At 32.4% G+C, this 15,433-nt stretch overlaps 1 protein-coding gene across 6 annotated transcripts; it reads right to left on the minus strand.

Annotated features, from left to right (window-relative positions):
* Positions 1-301: 301 nt before the first annotated feature.
* LOC103496893 (pentatricopeptide repeat-containing protein At1g73400, mitochondrial) lies at positions 302-3,873 on the minus strand. Of its 6 annotated transcripts, XM_051084455.1 has the most exons (4): positions 1,973-3,873; positions 1,832-1,893; positions 780-851; positions 302-689 (listed from the first exon to the last, which is right to left on the minus strand). In XM_051084455.1, the coding sequence occupies exon 1, from the start codon at positions 3,659-3,661 to the stop codon at positions 1,982-1,984; it is 1,680 nt and encodes a 559-aa protein (XP_050940412.1). In that variant the 5' UTR covers positions 3,662-3,873; the 3' UTR covers positions 302-689; positions 780-851; positions 1,832-1,893; positions 1,973-1,981. The 6 variants fall into 6 exon arrangements, with proteins under 6 accessions (XP_050940412.1, XP_050940413.1, XP_008457151.2 ...); XM_051084456.1 differs by lacking the exon at positions 1,832-1,893; XM_008458929.3 differs by having other exon boundaries at positions 1,553-3,872.
* Positions 3,874-15,433: the final 11,560 nt, after the last annotated feature.

Here is a 15,433-nt window from a genome sequence, read left to right on the forward strand (position 1 = left end):
AACAAAACCAAACATGTGGAGATTGACACACTTTATCAAAGAGAGACTGGACAGAGGTAGCATCTATATCTCTTACCTACCCTTGAGCCAACATATGTATACTCACAAATGGGCTCCTGAGACAAAACTTTGATTCATTTATGAGCAAGTTGGGTCTTTCCAAAAATAGCAGGCTTCAGGCATGTTGATAGGCCAAGGGTAGTTGAGATTTACTTTGTCCTATTTTTTTTATTATTTTAATTAGGCTCGTGTTACCTATAAATATTTTCCCCTTTGTACCTTTATTATCATAAGAAAATAATAAGAAATATCAGCATAGTGGCTTTTCTCCTTGTACTAGAGTTTCCATGTAAATTTGTGTTTGTTCTACATCTCTTCTTAAAATAACATAACATATCTGGAATACCCCTGTTGTTGTCCTTCGGTAATGCCAAAGAATTTAATTTGATTGTATCCAAAGTAAGCTTACACAAAACACAATGCTCGGGTTCTTTACTTCTGTATAACGTATATATATCCCCTGTTACAGATCTTATTGCAAACTTGAATTTTTGGTGTTCAAGTTTTTGGAAAATCTTGGGCCTTCAGCTCGAGGAAGACGGCAATGAAGTGCGTTTAGCTCTTCCTTCAAAGGTTCCTGTGAGATTCTCTCTCGAACAACTGTCAAGAAGCTTCTTGAGTTCAAATACCTAGAAACAGGACACACCATTGTGAATATCATTATGAAGATCGCATCTTTAAAGTAATATAAAAAGATAAATGATGAAAATCAATCCCACCTACAAGGCAACCATTAAATACCATAAATTCTCGTAGTTGGTTCCACAGAGAAGCGTACAATTCTCATAGTTCTAATGCACATAAAGAGCACATGGGAAACTGTTAGATCGGCATCCCAAAAATCTTCTAAGCCACCTGAATGTATATATGGAAGCTGGAACCTACATCTATAACGCATTCTTTCTAAATAAATACAAAAGATGTTGTGATTATTGTATTAGTCTTGTTTAGCAAGATATCACTGGTGGTATATCACAGACAATCAAATCTCATCAACTAAATTGGATACATCTCACCTTCAGCTTGAATCCGAAAAACTATATGACTACTTGAATAAGGTTAACAATGCTGAAAATTAAGAAAAAATATCCAAAGAGAACAGTACCTACTCAATGCTGCAGAAGCTTTCAATTAGTCTTCCATTAGCAAATTAAAAAGCAACAAATATGTATATTCCCAATAAATAGACCATATTTTATAACTGAAATTTCTTAGTGAAGCTAGAAATTAATCAAGGACAGTCTCCTCCAACGGAAATGAATTGAAATCTTTGTAACAGCAGGCACATCTTCTAGGCAACATCAAAACATGAGAACGCATATATATTTTTTACATCAGTTGAGAGTGAAATGAAAATTCCTCCTATTCATCAAATGAGAAAATCCCTCTCTTAAATAAAAGCAGATTTTTAACTAACAACTTAACTGCTATATTGTAATAGTATTTCTTCACTATTCGCCTACTTGTACTCATTGCTTTCCCCACGCCTTACCAGGGCTAGGCCAGTTTCAGGCTTTGTTTCTTGACTTTGATGGAATGGGAGTCACAAGGCTTAAAGAAGGCCGAGGAGCGGTGTTGTAGAAGGCTCTGTAGCTTACACGCTAATTCCTTTCTGCCCTCCAACTCTGATCTCTACTTAAGGTATTTTGGGAATGCTTTACCGACCAGATGTTACCACCAAACTGTACTTATTAATAAGAGAGTTCGATTCTAAACTCATTTAAGATATATCAACCTATAAGTGATTAACGGCAAGAACTTCCATATATACCTTGTACTTAGAGAACATGGTGCAGAAATGCTCAATTGAACTTGCTTCTCAAATTAACGTGCCTAATATGTAACAAATAAAGACCGGTTTTCAAATAATTCAACACATCCGATATGGAAAACAATTTGGATGCCGGCATACCAAGTCTTGTTACTTTCCTCTCAAACTCATGCTCATCCGCTTTTGATTCAGTGAAAAACGTCTGGCCATGGCACGGTTGTAAAACTTTCTCATGTGTTCAGACAGCCGATGGATTGCTTTGAGATTACCATTTACTGAGAGCTGCATCAAAAATGAGTCAAACTTCCGGAAAGGGAGCTTCATTCCCTTGTTTACCACTTCCTCTAAAAGGAGACATGCATCACCAACTTTATTGCAACCAAAAAGCCCTTCAATCATTATACAGTATGAATCAACATCCCGAGTGCAACCATTCCTATCCATTTCATACCAAACCTGAAAAGCTCCATTATGATCGTTCATCTCAAAAAACATAGAAATCAACATGTTGTAAGTCTGTACACTGGGTAAGCAACCAACTTCAATCATTCTATCGCAATGCCTGAGTGCATCATCACTCATTTTATTATCACAGAGAACCTTGAGGAAACAATTATAAGTAACTATATCAGGAGGGTAACCTTTCTTTCCCATCTCTTCCAAAAACATGTAAGCTTCCTGGACCTTTCCAGCCACGCATATCCCTTCAATCAGTTCCTTATATGTAGAAACATCAGGAAGGCAACCACTTTTTACCATGTAATCCAGATACTTGAAGCATTCTTCCATTCTACCATTATTAACAAGAGCCACAATCATGATTGCATAAGTCTTTGCTGTGGGTGAAGACAAGGTAGAACCTTTTGTTCTCATGAACTCAAAGAATTCACATGCTTCCTTCAACATCCCTGCTTTGCAGAAGGATGCAATAGCTGTGTTATAAGTAAAATTATCAGGTTCGTAACCGAGTTCAATCATCTCTTCCAATACCCTAATCCCTCTTCCCGGGTTCCTAACTCTACACCAACCAAAAAACATTATATTATAAGTGTTCGCATCCGGCTTCAGTGTCTTCTTCACCCTCCTAAGCAAAGCTTCAGCATCCTCAACCAGACTACATTTACACAAAGCGTCCAATAACAAATTGAAGGCATTTATTTCTGGCTGTCTCTTCACTCTTATCTTCTTCTTCTTTGCAAACTTTTGCAAAGAAGTCAAATACTTGTCTGTATAGTTCCTCAAAATCCCAAATAGAACCTCAACAGGAACAGTATTCTTGTCATTTCTCTTCATATAATCAAGAAGGTCACAAACAATTCGAAACTGCTTGACCTTATACCTAGTGCTAGAGAGTATATCAATCATTTCATTATAAACCCGAGGCTCATGGGAATAGTTTTCTTGACGCGCAGCCCATGTAAAGAATCTAAACGCTAATTTCTCATCAAAACGAAGCCTATGGAGAATCTCTGCAACTAAATCCGTAGTCAAATAGACGCCCACCTGATCAAGGGCACCATCCATATCATGATGTGCGTAAGAATTATCCACAATAGCTCTGTGTAACTTATCCGCATTGGTTTCTGAACTTTCTTCGCCTTCAACTTCAGTGAGAGTACAGTAAGATCCTGATCGAACAAATTGTGAATTAAAACGGACTAAAAATGTGATCGAACCCGAGAAGGAAGGAATGGAAACCGAGAACTTGGGAGGGTAATATAGAAGTGGTAAAATAGAAGGACTTACAGACGATAAACGACCATTGATGGTGCGGAATGATGAAGGAAAATGATTACGGAATTGAAGCAAGGTTTTGGAAATCCGATTCATGCTGAAAATCCAAATTTCAGACACGATAATGAAGACTAGGGAAGGCAAGAGAACAGAAAAATCAAAGGAAGAGGTAATGGAAGTTGAGAAATAAAAAACTACAGCCGGCGGTGAAGAAGCCGATAGACGGCAGACGGCGGTGTTCTGCTGCTTAGCTTAACCATTTCCTTCGCATTTGCCAAACAAATGCCCTACAACTTTCCGACTTCGAACACAATAATACCATTTTTTTTTATTTTCCAACAGACAACTCTTCGGATAACAAAATTTCAAATTCTATTAATAATAGTGATCGATAAATACTAATATGTTTCATTAATAGATTAGAGTGTCTATTAACTCTTATCAAATTTAAAATTTTATTATAGCTTACAAATATTTTAATTAATTTTACTATTTTTTAAAATGACCATTTTTTTATAAAATACCATCTTGCTTTGGGAATGATCATTGAATAAAAAAACCTATTTACGAAATATGACGACAAACTTAAATGCAATATCATTAATAATAAAATTTCAGATTTAATCAATAATAAACATTGATAGACATTTATATGTTTTTATAAGTGACGTTGATATATAATGATAGAAGTTTATCAATTTTATCTTCTAAATTTTGTTGTAAATATTTTAGTTTATTTTAATATACTTGAAAATGTTCTTATTGTATAAATATTTTACTATTTTTCTTAAAAATGTCTCATTTGTTTTTATTATTTTTAAAGAAATATTTTGTTGTTTGATAAACATGGCATTTGGAGCAAATATTTGATTATTATAGTCTTAATTTATAGTAGTTTATATTTGGAGGGGTCATTTTAATTTGAGTTAAAATAGTAAAATAATGTAGTAAAGAATAAAAAGTAATTAATGTAAAATAGTAAAAATAGTAATGAATAGTAAATATAGCATATGTAAGTTTTGAAATGATGTTGATTATAGCTGATTGAGAATACAAATTAGTATTTACTCTAGTAAAAGAAGATAAGTTTTGAAATGATGTTGATTATAGCTGATTGAGAATACAAATTAGTATTTACTCTAGTAAAAGAAGATTATTATTATAGTTTTAGATAGACTTTATTCCAAAAACTTTAGTAAATATGGAAAGTGGGTTTTTTTTTCTTTTTTTCATTTAACACCTAACTCTCACTCTGCTCAACTGACATTTGAGTGTACTAATAGCCACAAGGTTTGTGGTTTGAATCTTCACCACAATTGTTGTATTAGAAAAAAGTATCACTTGCAAAACTGACATTTATGTTGAGTTTTCTGTCATAAAACTCATAAATAATAAATGTAGCATGTTGACTGTTATTAATAAAGTGTTATTATTGTAATTTCAATAAAATGTAATTGATTATTAGTTTTGTCTTAATAATCTAAATTCAATAAACAAACATCTTAAACTGTTTGATGAGTCTTGAATTGTATGTAGAGACATACAATGATTGATGTTCAAGATACAACTTAAAGGGTTCCATAGTATAGGGATAAGGTTGGGTACCTTATCTTGGTAACATTGGATATGACTCATTTTATATTTGATACAAACACAATAATCCAACGCCTTTGTGTAGTTAACATGTGACTGAGAATATCTTATGCAATGAGTTTGTATAAACTTGAACCACAAAATAGTAACCACTAAATGTGACTCCGTTAACCAGTTAAGTTTCTATTTCATTAGAATGACGACCTAAGTAACTTACTTTTAATCCCGAGTGTATTATGAACTCATATTCGTAAGAGATTGTCCTTTGATTTGTATGGGTGAGAGATGACCAGATTTTCGATTCAATATGCTTATCATTTTAGGGATAAGATCAAGCGATGAGCTGGGAACATAAGCACACAAGATGAAATTCACTCATTTTTTACTTTAGGGTAAGTGGATGAGAGTTCCCTTAAATAATGTTTATTGGTTGATACGAGAGGGAACAAAGGGTCCTACATTCTCTATGGTACGAGAGAGGTTTATGTTTATTGTTTAGACCATAACAGATTATTTATTAGAGGAACACTAATACTTAAGGACTAGAAGTAACATAGGGGTAAAACGGTAATTTAACTCTACTAATAATTTGACACTTATAAAGGACTAACTTACTGTTATTTGTCAACATCTATGAACACAGAAATATATCTACAGTCAGAAAAGTTCATATATGAATCTTTAGTGGAGTGTACACACAATTAACGAATATTGATTAATGTGATTAATGAATTTAGCCAATTAAATTCATCGTTATAGTTTCTGATATGTAGGTACATTAGGTCCCATTTCTAGCTCGTAAAGAGTAATGAAGTTAATATATATTAATTGTAATTTGAAATGTTCAAATTTACTTTGATAATTATATGATATATGTTGATATTTTAATTAAACTTTATTATATAAATTTAATTTTGGATTGATTTAAAATTAATTTATGAGAGAATAAAATATTCAAATGAGTTCAATTATTTAAATGTGAATCAAATTCATATTAAAACTATACGTTAAAATTTAAGGGGCATACAATACACATTAAAAAAATATAGTTTATAAGAGAAATTTATATATAAATATGATTCAAATTTGAATTAAATTGAATATAAGATGTTTAATTTAAAAATTAATTATTGGAGAATTAATTAATAGTAATTTTCATAAATATAACAAACTAGCAAAATATTTATTGTACGTGTAACAAAATAAAAAAAATCCATGAAGTTGCCTATTTTTTTAAATATTCCAAGTTTGCCATTTTCTGTGATTTTCATCATTTCCATCGTCTTTCTTCTCTTCCTTTTCTGTGATTTTTTTCCTTTCCATCGTCTTTCTTCTCTCCTTCTTATGTCATTTTTCTTTTATATATATTTTTTTGAAATAATGATTTTTTTCTCAATCAATCATAAATGTTGTATTATTTTTTTTCAAATTGCTATTTGGTTCAAGATCGTGTACCAAATATAAAAGATCTTGAAAACAAATCGTTGGAGTTCAATTTTCTTTATGCCGACGTGATTTTCGGCGTCGGGAATGCTCCATTTTCTTGTAGTGAAAATACTATCGTTTAGATTTATATAGCCAAATTTAAGGCAATTCCATGATTGTGTACCAAAGAATAAAAAAAATATCGTTTAGATTTGGTTATCTAAACGATCATGTAGACAATCTAAACGATTATGTACCAAATAATCTTGAAAAAAATCATTTAGATTTGGATAGTCAAATCTAAACGATCGTGTAGTCAAATCTAAACGATCGTGTAGCCAAATATAAATGATCGTCTACAAAAAAATCTCGAAAAAATTGCGTTTAGATTTTGATAGTCATATTTAAACGATCGTGTAACCAGATCTAAACAATCATGTACTAAAAAATCTTGAAAAAAATCGTTTAGATTTGGGTAACCAAATTTAAACGATCGTGTAGCTAAATCTAAACTACCAAGATCGTTTATCAAATATATTACTCGTGCAAGTTGCCAATTAATCACGTGTTGACTATGGTATTTTTGGTATTTTCCATTGTGGGTCTGGGAACTTTTCTATTTTCAAAATTGTTCCATACAATGCAAATATTTTGCTGGTTTATTATACTTTTGAAAAAAACCTTAATTTAATTCTATATAATTAAATTTGATTTAATTAAATTAATTAAATTAAAACTATAAATTTTGTGGGAGATATTCATTTAAATGAAATATTAATTAAGTATGATATAATTGATTATTTATTTATTTATTTATTTTAATATTATTTTAGTTTAATTTATTTAAATTAAATTAATAACTTACTTATGATAGGATTTATTTAGGGAACATGGGATGCTTTTCTACGTATCTCGATATCTCTCTTTAACTTCATCTTCTTGGATGACGAAGAGAGAATTTGGTAATGCACCGCTCTACATGATTTTGGAAGAACAAAGTTCTACATCATCTCTGAGAAGAAGGGAAAAAAAAAGGAAAAAAACTCGCTTTCTCCCTAATTCCAATTTTGGTTTTCACAAGCAATCTACCTCATATTCTTAGAGAATGAAAGGTTTACAAATGGTGATGACACCAAACTTGGCAATTTGTAGATCCAGAGACAACATTAAACTTGAGTTTGTTTCTTCCCTATAATTTTCAAAAAACAAAAACAAAAACATATTTAGTACAATATATTTCTTTTTTTTTTTTTTTTTTGTAATTTGCCAATGTATGGGTATTTCCTAATTTTCAATTTAATTGAGAAAAATGTTCGAATAAATTTTTTCCTGCAAAGTGCTCTAATCCCTTTAATTAAAGCCAAAAAGAATAGAATATAAAGTACAAGGATAAAAAAATTGCATATATAACACAAAAATTACTAAAAGACTAAAAACACATGTAGCCACCATTTTGGACATTTTTTTCTTGAATTTCTTATATTAAAACTCATTGATTGCAGTTTTTAGTGATAATTATCGCTCATAGTTGCAAAGTGCTCTAATCCCTTCAATTTAAGCTAAAAATAATAAAATATATAGTACAAGGATAAAAACAATTAAAAATTACTAAAAGACAAAAAACTCACGTGTAGCCACCATTTAGATGTTTTGTCTCAAATTTCTTATATTGAAATTTATTGATTGTAGCTTAGTGATAGCTATCATTCATAGATAACTTTCTCTTTGTCAACATTATGATTGTTTCTTTTCGTTTTCCTCAAATTGGAAACTATTTTTTATAGTAATTATTGGTGATAGAAATTAATAGCTGCTATAAGTTGCTATTATTGATATTTGCTATTTCTGGTAGATAATATCAATGATAACTTTCAATTTGATCGATAATATTTACTATTTTTGCAAATATTTAATTATGTACTATATTTTTAGTTCATTTCATAAATCGGGTGATTTGCTATAATTTTTCTAGAAAAAGTGGCTAACTTTAAAAATTTTACAAATTTACCTTGAATTTTGAGCTTTTATTTTAAAATGTACAGTGAAAAGCCCAGTTTGAAAGCTAAATTTATTAAATGAACATCCTAATTAACCAAATTTAATAAAATCAATTGAAGAAAATATATATTTCATATACAATGTATAATAAAAAAAAGTGAAAATCGAGATTATCATAGTCTTCACCCCCAACACAACTTATAATAACATAGATTATAATAATCGTCTATATCCCAAACACAGCTTATAATAACACGCACTATAATAGTCTGCACTCGAAACGCAAACTATGAAAATAAATTATAGTAGTTTGCATCTCAAACATAAACTATAAAAACAGACTCTGATAGTTTGCACCTATTTTAATACTAGAGTATTATAATCTTTAAACTATTATAATACCCAAACTATTATAAGTCACTCCTTGTCCCCTAAGTTTTAACACTTACATTTTCTAAAAGTCACTTTTCCATCATCGTTATCCTTAATAATACAAGGCATTATTGTTTAAAAAAAATTAAAAATACTTTTCATACTTATTAATTAATTTTAAAAAATTAAAAGAATTATAATTAAAACGTCATATTTATCTAGACAAAATATCTTTTGGTTCTTGAGGTTTCAAATTCATGTCTATTTAGTTTATAAAGTTTCAAAACAAGTACAAAATACTTCCAATTCATGAGTTAACTTCATGTTAATAGAATACTTATTAGACGGTTATGTGATAGACGATCGATAATTTCATGCATAAGATTTCTCAAAGTGGTCATTACAGCTGAGAGTCGTCTTGTCTGTAAGAAGTAGTGTGCCTCTGCACACAACCAAACAAAATATTGAGAAAATTGATTTTGACAGAGGGCAAAAATTAGAACCTTGCAGCATAAATATGGTTATTTTAACATTTATTAAATATTTTAATATTTTTTAAATTTTAAGAATTACATTGCAATTCATTTACCATTTAAACAAAAGAGAAAATCAATGTATCATCAATATAATTAGCATCTTCATCATCAAAAGTTTTTGTTTTGAAAATTTCGAGATTAAATAGACATGACTTCTGAATTTAAGAGACAAAAAATGTATTTTACCTTAATTATTTATGTTAGTTTGAGTGGTCTCACTTCCTTTATTTATTTATTTTATTATGTTTCTGTTCAGATTGGGTTGTTAGGATTTCGGCGGGTCGTTTTGATGATTTCTATTTTCTTGAGGTGGTTGGATATTGCATTTCTTATCTTTTTGTTTTGAATTGACATATTTGGTGTGTGTGTGATTCTAAGTTGATTACAGAAAAAGTCAAGCGTTTCTATGTGCACCATGGTGGATATATTGCGGAAACTGTGGTGAGTAAGTATGGTCTTCTGTAGAAAGTTTTGACTAGTGTGCTGCTTATCATACATAAGAGATTCTAGAATATCAAGGTGGCTTGATAATGCTATTGCAAGTGGATACTGATAAAGAGGGGAGTAACTCTCTTGATGTTATGCCAATTATTTCATTATAATTTATGTTCAGATGTTCAGATCAATTTGTGTACAATATATTGAGTTATGTGAAGATTGTTGTACCTTTAAGTCGCAACATTATAATCATGAAATATTACACAACGCATTATATATGATATCTTATCACAGGTCAAGGACCCCCCTAGATGTAGATGTTGTGTCATCAAACTAGGTCAACAAAGTCTAATGTTCTTTTTGTATTGTTTATGTGTTTACTGAGTTGTTCTTCTAGTCAATAACTCACGATACAACAATTACTACAACAATAACTAAGTGTGTGTTTTCTCATTTGGTATTAGAGCAGGTTATGGAGGTGTTTGGCATCATGGAATCAATTCCTGAAGGAAGTTTAACTACCAAACCTCCTATTCTTGATGGATCAAATTATCCTTACGGGAAAGCAAGGACGACAGCTTTTCTAAAATCGATTGATAGCAAGTCTTAGAAAGCTATTGTAATAGGATGGGAACATCCAACTATTACAGATGATGCTGGAAAGGTATCTCTCAAACTTGAGATTAAGTGGCCAATGCTGAGGATAAAGCTTCTTTAGGTAATTCTCATGCAATGAATGCAATTTTTAATGGGGTAGATCAAAATGCGTTCAAGCTTATTAACACATGTACGTCTATCAAGGAAGCGTGGAGTATCTTAGAGGTGGCTTATGAAGGAACTTTAAAGGTGAAAATTTCACGATTGCAGATCTTGACATCAAAATTTGAAGCTCTCAGAATGTTTGATGATGAGTCAATTGTGGAGTTTAATGTTTGTGTTCTTGATATTGCGACTTAGTCATTTGCCCTTGGAGAGAAGATTCCGGATACTAAACGTGTAGGAAAAGTTATGCTATCTCTACCTAAACGCATCAGCATGAAAGTCACTGCCATAGAAGAAGCAAATGATGTTACAACAATGAAACTCGATGAACTATTTGGGTCATTGAGGACTTTTAAGTTGAATTTGGGAAATAATGATTCCAAACGTAAATCTAGTGTTATGTTTCAGTCTAAAAGTGATGATATGCCCCAACCACAGAAAGAATGTGCTGGAGAAGAGAACTTGGCTGAGTTTATTGCTCTTCTGACTTAGCAAGTGTCCAAGCTCAGAAGTTAGTTTCACAAGCATAGGCGAAATTGTAGAAATCAGAATAACCGAGATTTTACATCCTCTTCACATTCTAACAACACCTCGAGTTCAACAAATAACTCTGGTTTGAACAAAATGAGGGAGAATAAGATAGGAGACCGATCATTGGGTCTTTTAAAGATGAAAGAAGTTTCAGGTGCCATAAATGTGATTGTTTTGGACATTATCAAGCTGAGTGTTCTACTTTTCTTGAACATAAGAAGAAAAGTCTAGATGTTACCTTATCTTATGATGAAACATCCTAGGAAAGTGAGTCCGAAGAGTTTGGAAGAGCCCTTATCAATGTTGTTACTTCAGATGATATTAATGAAAATGATTGTTCCAGTGCTTAGAAGAAAACGATGAAATGTGCTGATAATGATGAATCATCACATCTTGCTACTCTAGATTGTGATAATTTCTTCTTAAAGTGAGGAGAAGATCAAGTGGTTCTAAAACAACAAAAGGAGAGGATATAAGTCCTTATGGAAGACAACCATCGTCTTATGTCAATATTTGCTACTCCCAGAATTGAGTTGAAAGATGTTAGTCATGACTTTGTTTCTCTTTCTAAATAAGTCAAAATGCTCACTTTTAGGAACATAGAGTCTGGATGGTATCTTAAACAACGGGAAATCCAAATGTGATAAGAAAGGTTTGGGTTTTTTCAAGAAAAGTTCTACTTCGGGAAAAACTTCTACTGTTTTTGTTCGCACCTCAAGCAATATTGATAATACTGTAGAAGAACCAATACTCAAGGAAGAAGGTTCTGCTATTCAAACCAAGGTTCAAAGAATATTTGAAAGGAGGATATGTCATTATTGTGGTCAGCCTAGACACATACGACTATGTTGTTATTGCTTGCATGGGTACTTCTCAAATAGAAGATTCTTAAAAATGAATGCCTCAAATTCTGAATTTAAGTATCAATGGAGAGTAAAGAGTAAAGAAGAATGTATAAAATGTAATGTTGCTTTTACCTCTAATATTCGTTAAGATCGGAAGATTGGTATTTCGACAGTGGTTGTTCTAGATATATGACTAGTAATTCTGCATTCTTCACTAACTTTAAGGAATGCAACGTTGGTTATGTCACGTTTGGAGATCGAGGTAAAGGTAAAATGCTTGGTAAAGGGAATATTAGTCAATCTGGTTTTCCATGTCTTCAAGATGTCAGATTGATATATCTGCAAATCTGATCAACATCTGTCAACTATGCGATCAGGGTTTTTCTGTAAGGTTTAGTAAGGATAATTGTAAAGTTTTGAATAAGACTAACAGTTTAATTCTGAGTGGAACTTGTCATTCAGATAATTGCTATCACTGAGATTTAGAGACTTCTATTTGCAATCTTACTAAATTGGATGAAGTAGAACTATGGCATCGATGTCTTAGACATATTAGTCTCTCATCCATATGTAACACCATTGGAGCTGAAGCTGTTCTTGGAATTTTCATTTTGAAATCCGACGTTCATAATTTTTGCAATGAATGTACGACTATAAAACACAGATCAAGGCATTTCACAAGTCCACTGGTCAATGTACAACAAATCGTGTTCTTGAACTCCTACACATGGATCTTATGGGTCTGATGCAGGTTGAAAGCCTCGGTGGTAAACGATATGTCTTTGTATGTATTGATGATTTTTCACGATATACTTGAGTGCAATTCATCAAAAATAAATTAGAGACATAAAGTTTTTTGTGCCCTATGTCTTCAATTGCAACAGAGTAAGCCAAAACCATCGTTCGCATCCGTAGTGACGATGGTCGTGAATTTGAGAATACAACTTTTGATGAATTTTGTACTTCTGAAGGCATCTTCCATAAGCTTTTTGCTTCATTGACTTCGCAGTAGAAATGTGTTGTTGAACTTAAGAATAGAAGCTTGTAGGAGATGACTTGAATTATGTTACATGTCAAGGCTCTCCCTTTATATTTCTAGGCAGAAGCTTTAAATACTGCTTGTCACATTCATAATCGCATCCTCTTTGCGTCCAGGTACTTTGGTGACAAATTATGAACTTTCGAAGGGACGAAAACCAAATATCAAGTATTTTCATGTATTTGGTAATGTGTCATATTATGGGAGATAGAGATTTTTATCGCAAATGAGACTCTAAGTCAGACAAAGAGATTTTTCTTGGCTTTTCCACAAATAGCAGCGCGTACAAAGTCTACAATCAATGTTCTAGGACTGTTATGGAGTCTATATAAATGTAGTTGTTGATGATAAAGCAGTGCCAAAGGTATAGGCTATCGTAATGATGATGTTCCTTTTCCTAAAACGAATACGTGTTTTGGTGACTAGTACTCCACAAAAAGTCCAACTGAGGTTATTTCTATTCCTACTGCTGATCTGCTAGTTATTAGCTTAGAGAACAACTCCGGTGACATCACTTCGACAAGTTTATCTGGATCGAAGCCACTTGTTCCTTCGATTCATGTAAGAAAAAATCATCCTTCCAGTTCTATCATTAGGGAGATCAACAGTGGAATTACCACTTGCAGAAAAGGAAAGACGTGATTATGCCAAAGTGATAGCAAATGCATGTTACACTTTACAATTAGAGCCTACTTCTGCCACTAAGGCTTTAAAGGATGAAAAATGAATTATGGCTATGCAGGAAAAGCTGCTCCAATTTGAATGGAATAAGGTCTAGGAGTTAGTCCCTAAGCCTAGTCATGCAAATATTATTGGCACGAAATGAGTGTTTAAAAATAAGACTGATGAGAAAGGGACTGTTACTTGCAATAAGACTCATTTGGTTGCTCAAAGCTATGCTCAGATTGAAGGAGTTAATTTTAGCGAAACCTTTGCCCATGTTGCTCGGCTTGAAGCTATCCAGTTGATTCTTCGGTTTGCTTGCATAAACCAAGTGAAACTCTACCAGATGGATGTGAAAAGCGCTTTCCTAAATGCTTTTTTAAAGAAGTATATGTTGCTCAACCAAAGGGCTTTGTCGATATGATCAACCCTAAACATGCTTACAAGTTAAGTAAGAACTTGAATGGTCTCAAACAAGCTCCCAACGCTTGGTACGAATATCTGTTAAAATTCCTTTCTCAGCAAGGTTACTATCGAGGTGGTGCTGATAACACGATGTTTATTAAACGTCGGGACCTGATTTCTTGATTGATTAAATTTGTGTAAATGATATTATCTTTGGTGGATCTCTCACAATGTTGGTGACTACATTTTTCAAGCAAATGAAGTAAGAATTTAAGATGAGCATGGTCGGTGAACTCACTTTTTCTTGGGATTCCAAATACATCAATGTCAATCTGGTATTTTTTTCTGTCTCAAGAAAAGTATGCTCGAAATATTGTGAAGAAGTTTGGTCTTGAAAAGGCTAAGTTCAAGTGCACCTCTGCAACTTTTGATTTCAAGGTATCTCAAGATGATTCCAGAAATAAAGTTGATGAAAGCCTTTATAGGAGCATTATTGGAAGTCTACTCTATTTGACAGCTAGTAGACTTAACATAGCTTTTGCTATGGGTGTATGAGCTATGTATCAGTTTGCTCCTCATCCATCCCATCTTCACAGTGAGAAGAGAATCTTAAAGTACTATTTGGGAACAGTTAATTATGGCTTATGGTATTCATTTGATACATTATTTGTTTTAGTTGGATACTGTGATGCATGCAGATTGGGCTAGTTGCTCGGAAGATCGAAAGAGTACTTCTGGTGAGTGTTTTTTTTCTGAAGAATAACTTGACAGCATGGTTCAACAAGAAGTAAAATTGCATTTCTCTGTCCTCTACCGAAGCCGAGTATATTGTCGCTGGCAGTAGCTGTACACAGTTTCTTTGGATGAAACAAATATTGTCTGAATATGGCCTTTCTCAAGCTTCCATGGTTTTATATTGTGATAATATGAACGCTATTAACATCTCAAAGAACTTTATTCAACATAGTCGCACGAAGCATATCGATATTTGTCATCATTTTATCTGTGAGCTTGTTGAAATAAATGTTATTCATCCTGTGCATGTTCGAAGTTCGATGCAACTCGCAGATATCCTTACAAAGCCTTTGGAGACTTCTGTTTTGAAAGTTTACGAGCTAGGCTTGGTGTTTGCAGGTTTAGTGCCTAGCAATTACTGTGCTAGGATTGAAAATATGTGTTTAGGCTTTCTCTTGCTCTTATTTATATTGATTGGGCCTTCACTAGGTTTCCTGACCCACAAGGCATCAATTTGAGTTTAATA

The sequence above is a fragment of the Cucumis melo genome, chromosome 5 (genome assembly GCF_025177605.1).
Source record: "Cucumis melo cultivar AY chromosome 5, USDA_Cmelo_AY_1.0, whole genome shotgun sequence".
Lineage (NCBI taxonomy): Eukaryota > Viridiplantae > Streptophyta > Magnoliopsida > Cucurbitales > Cucurbitaceae > Cucumis > Cucumis melo.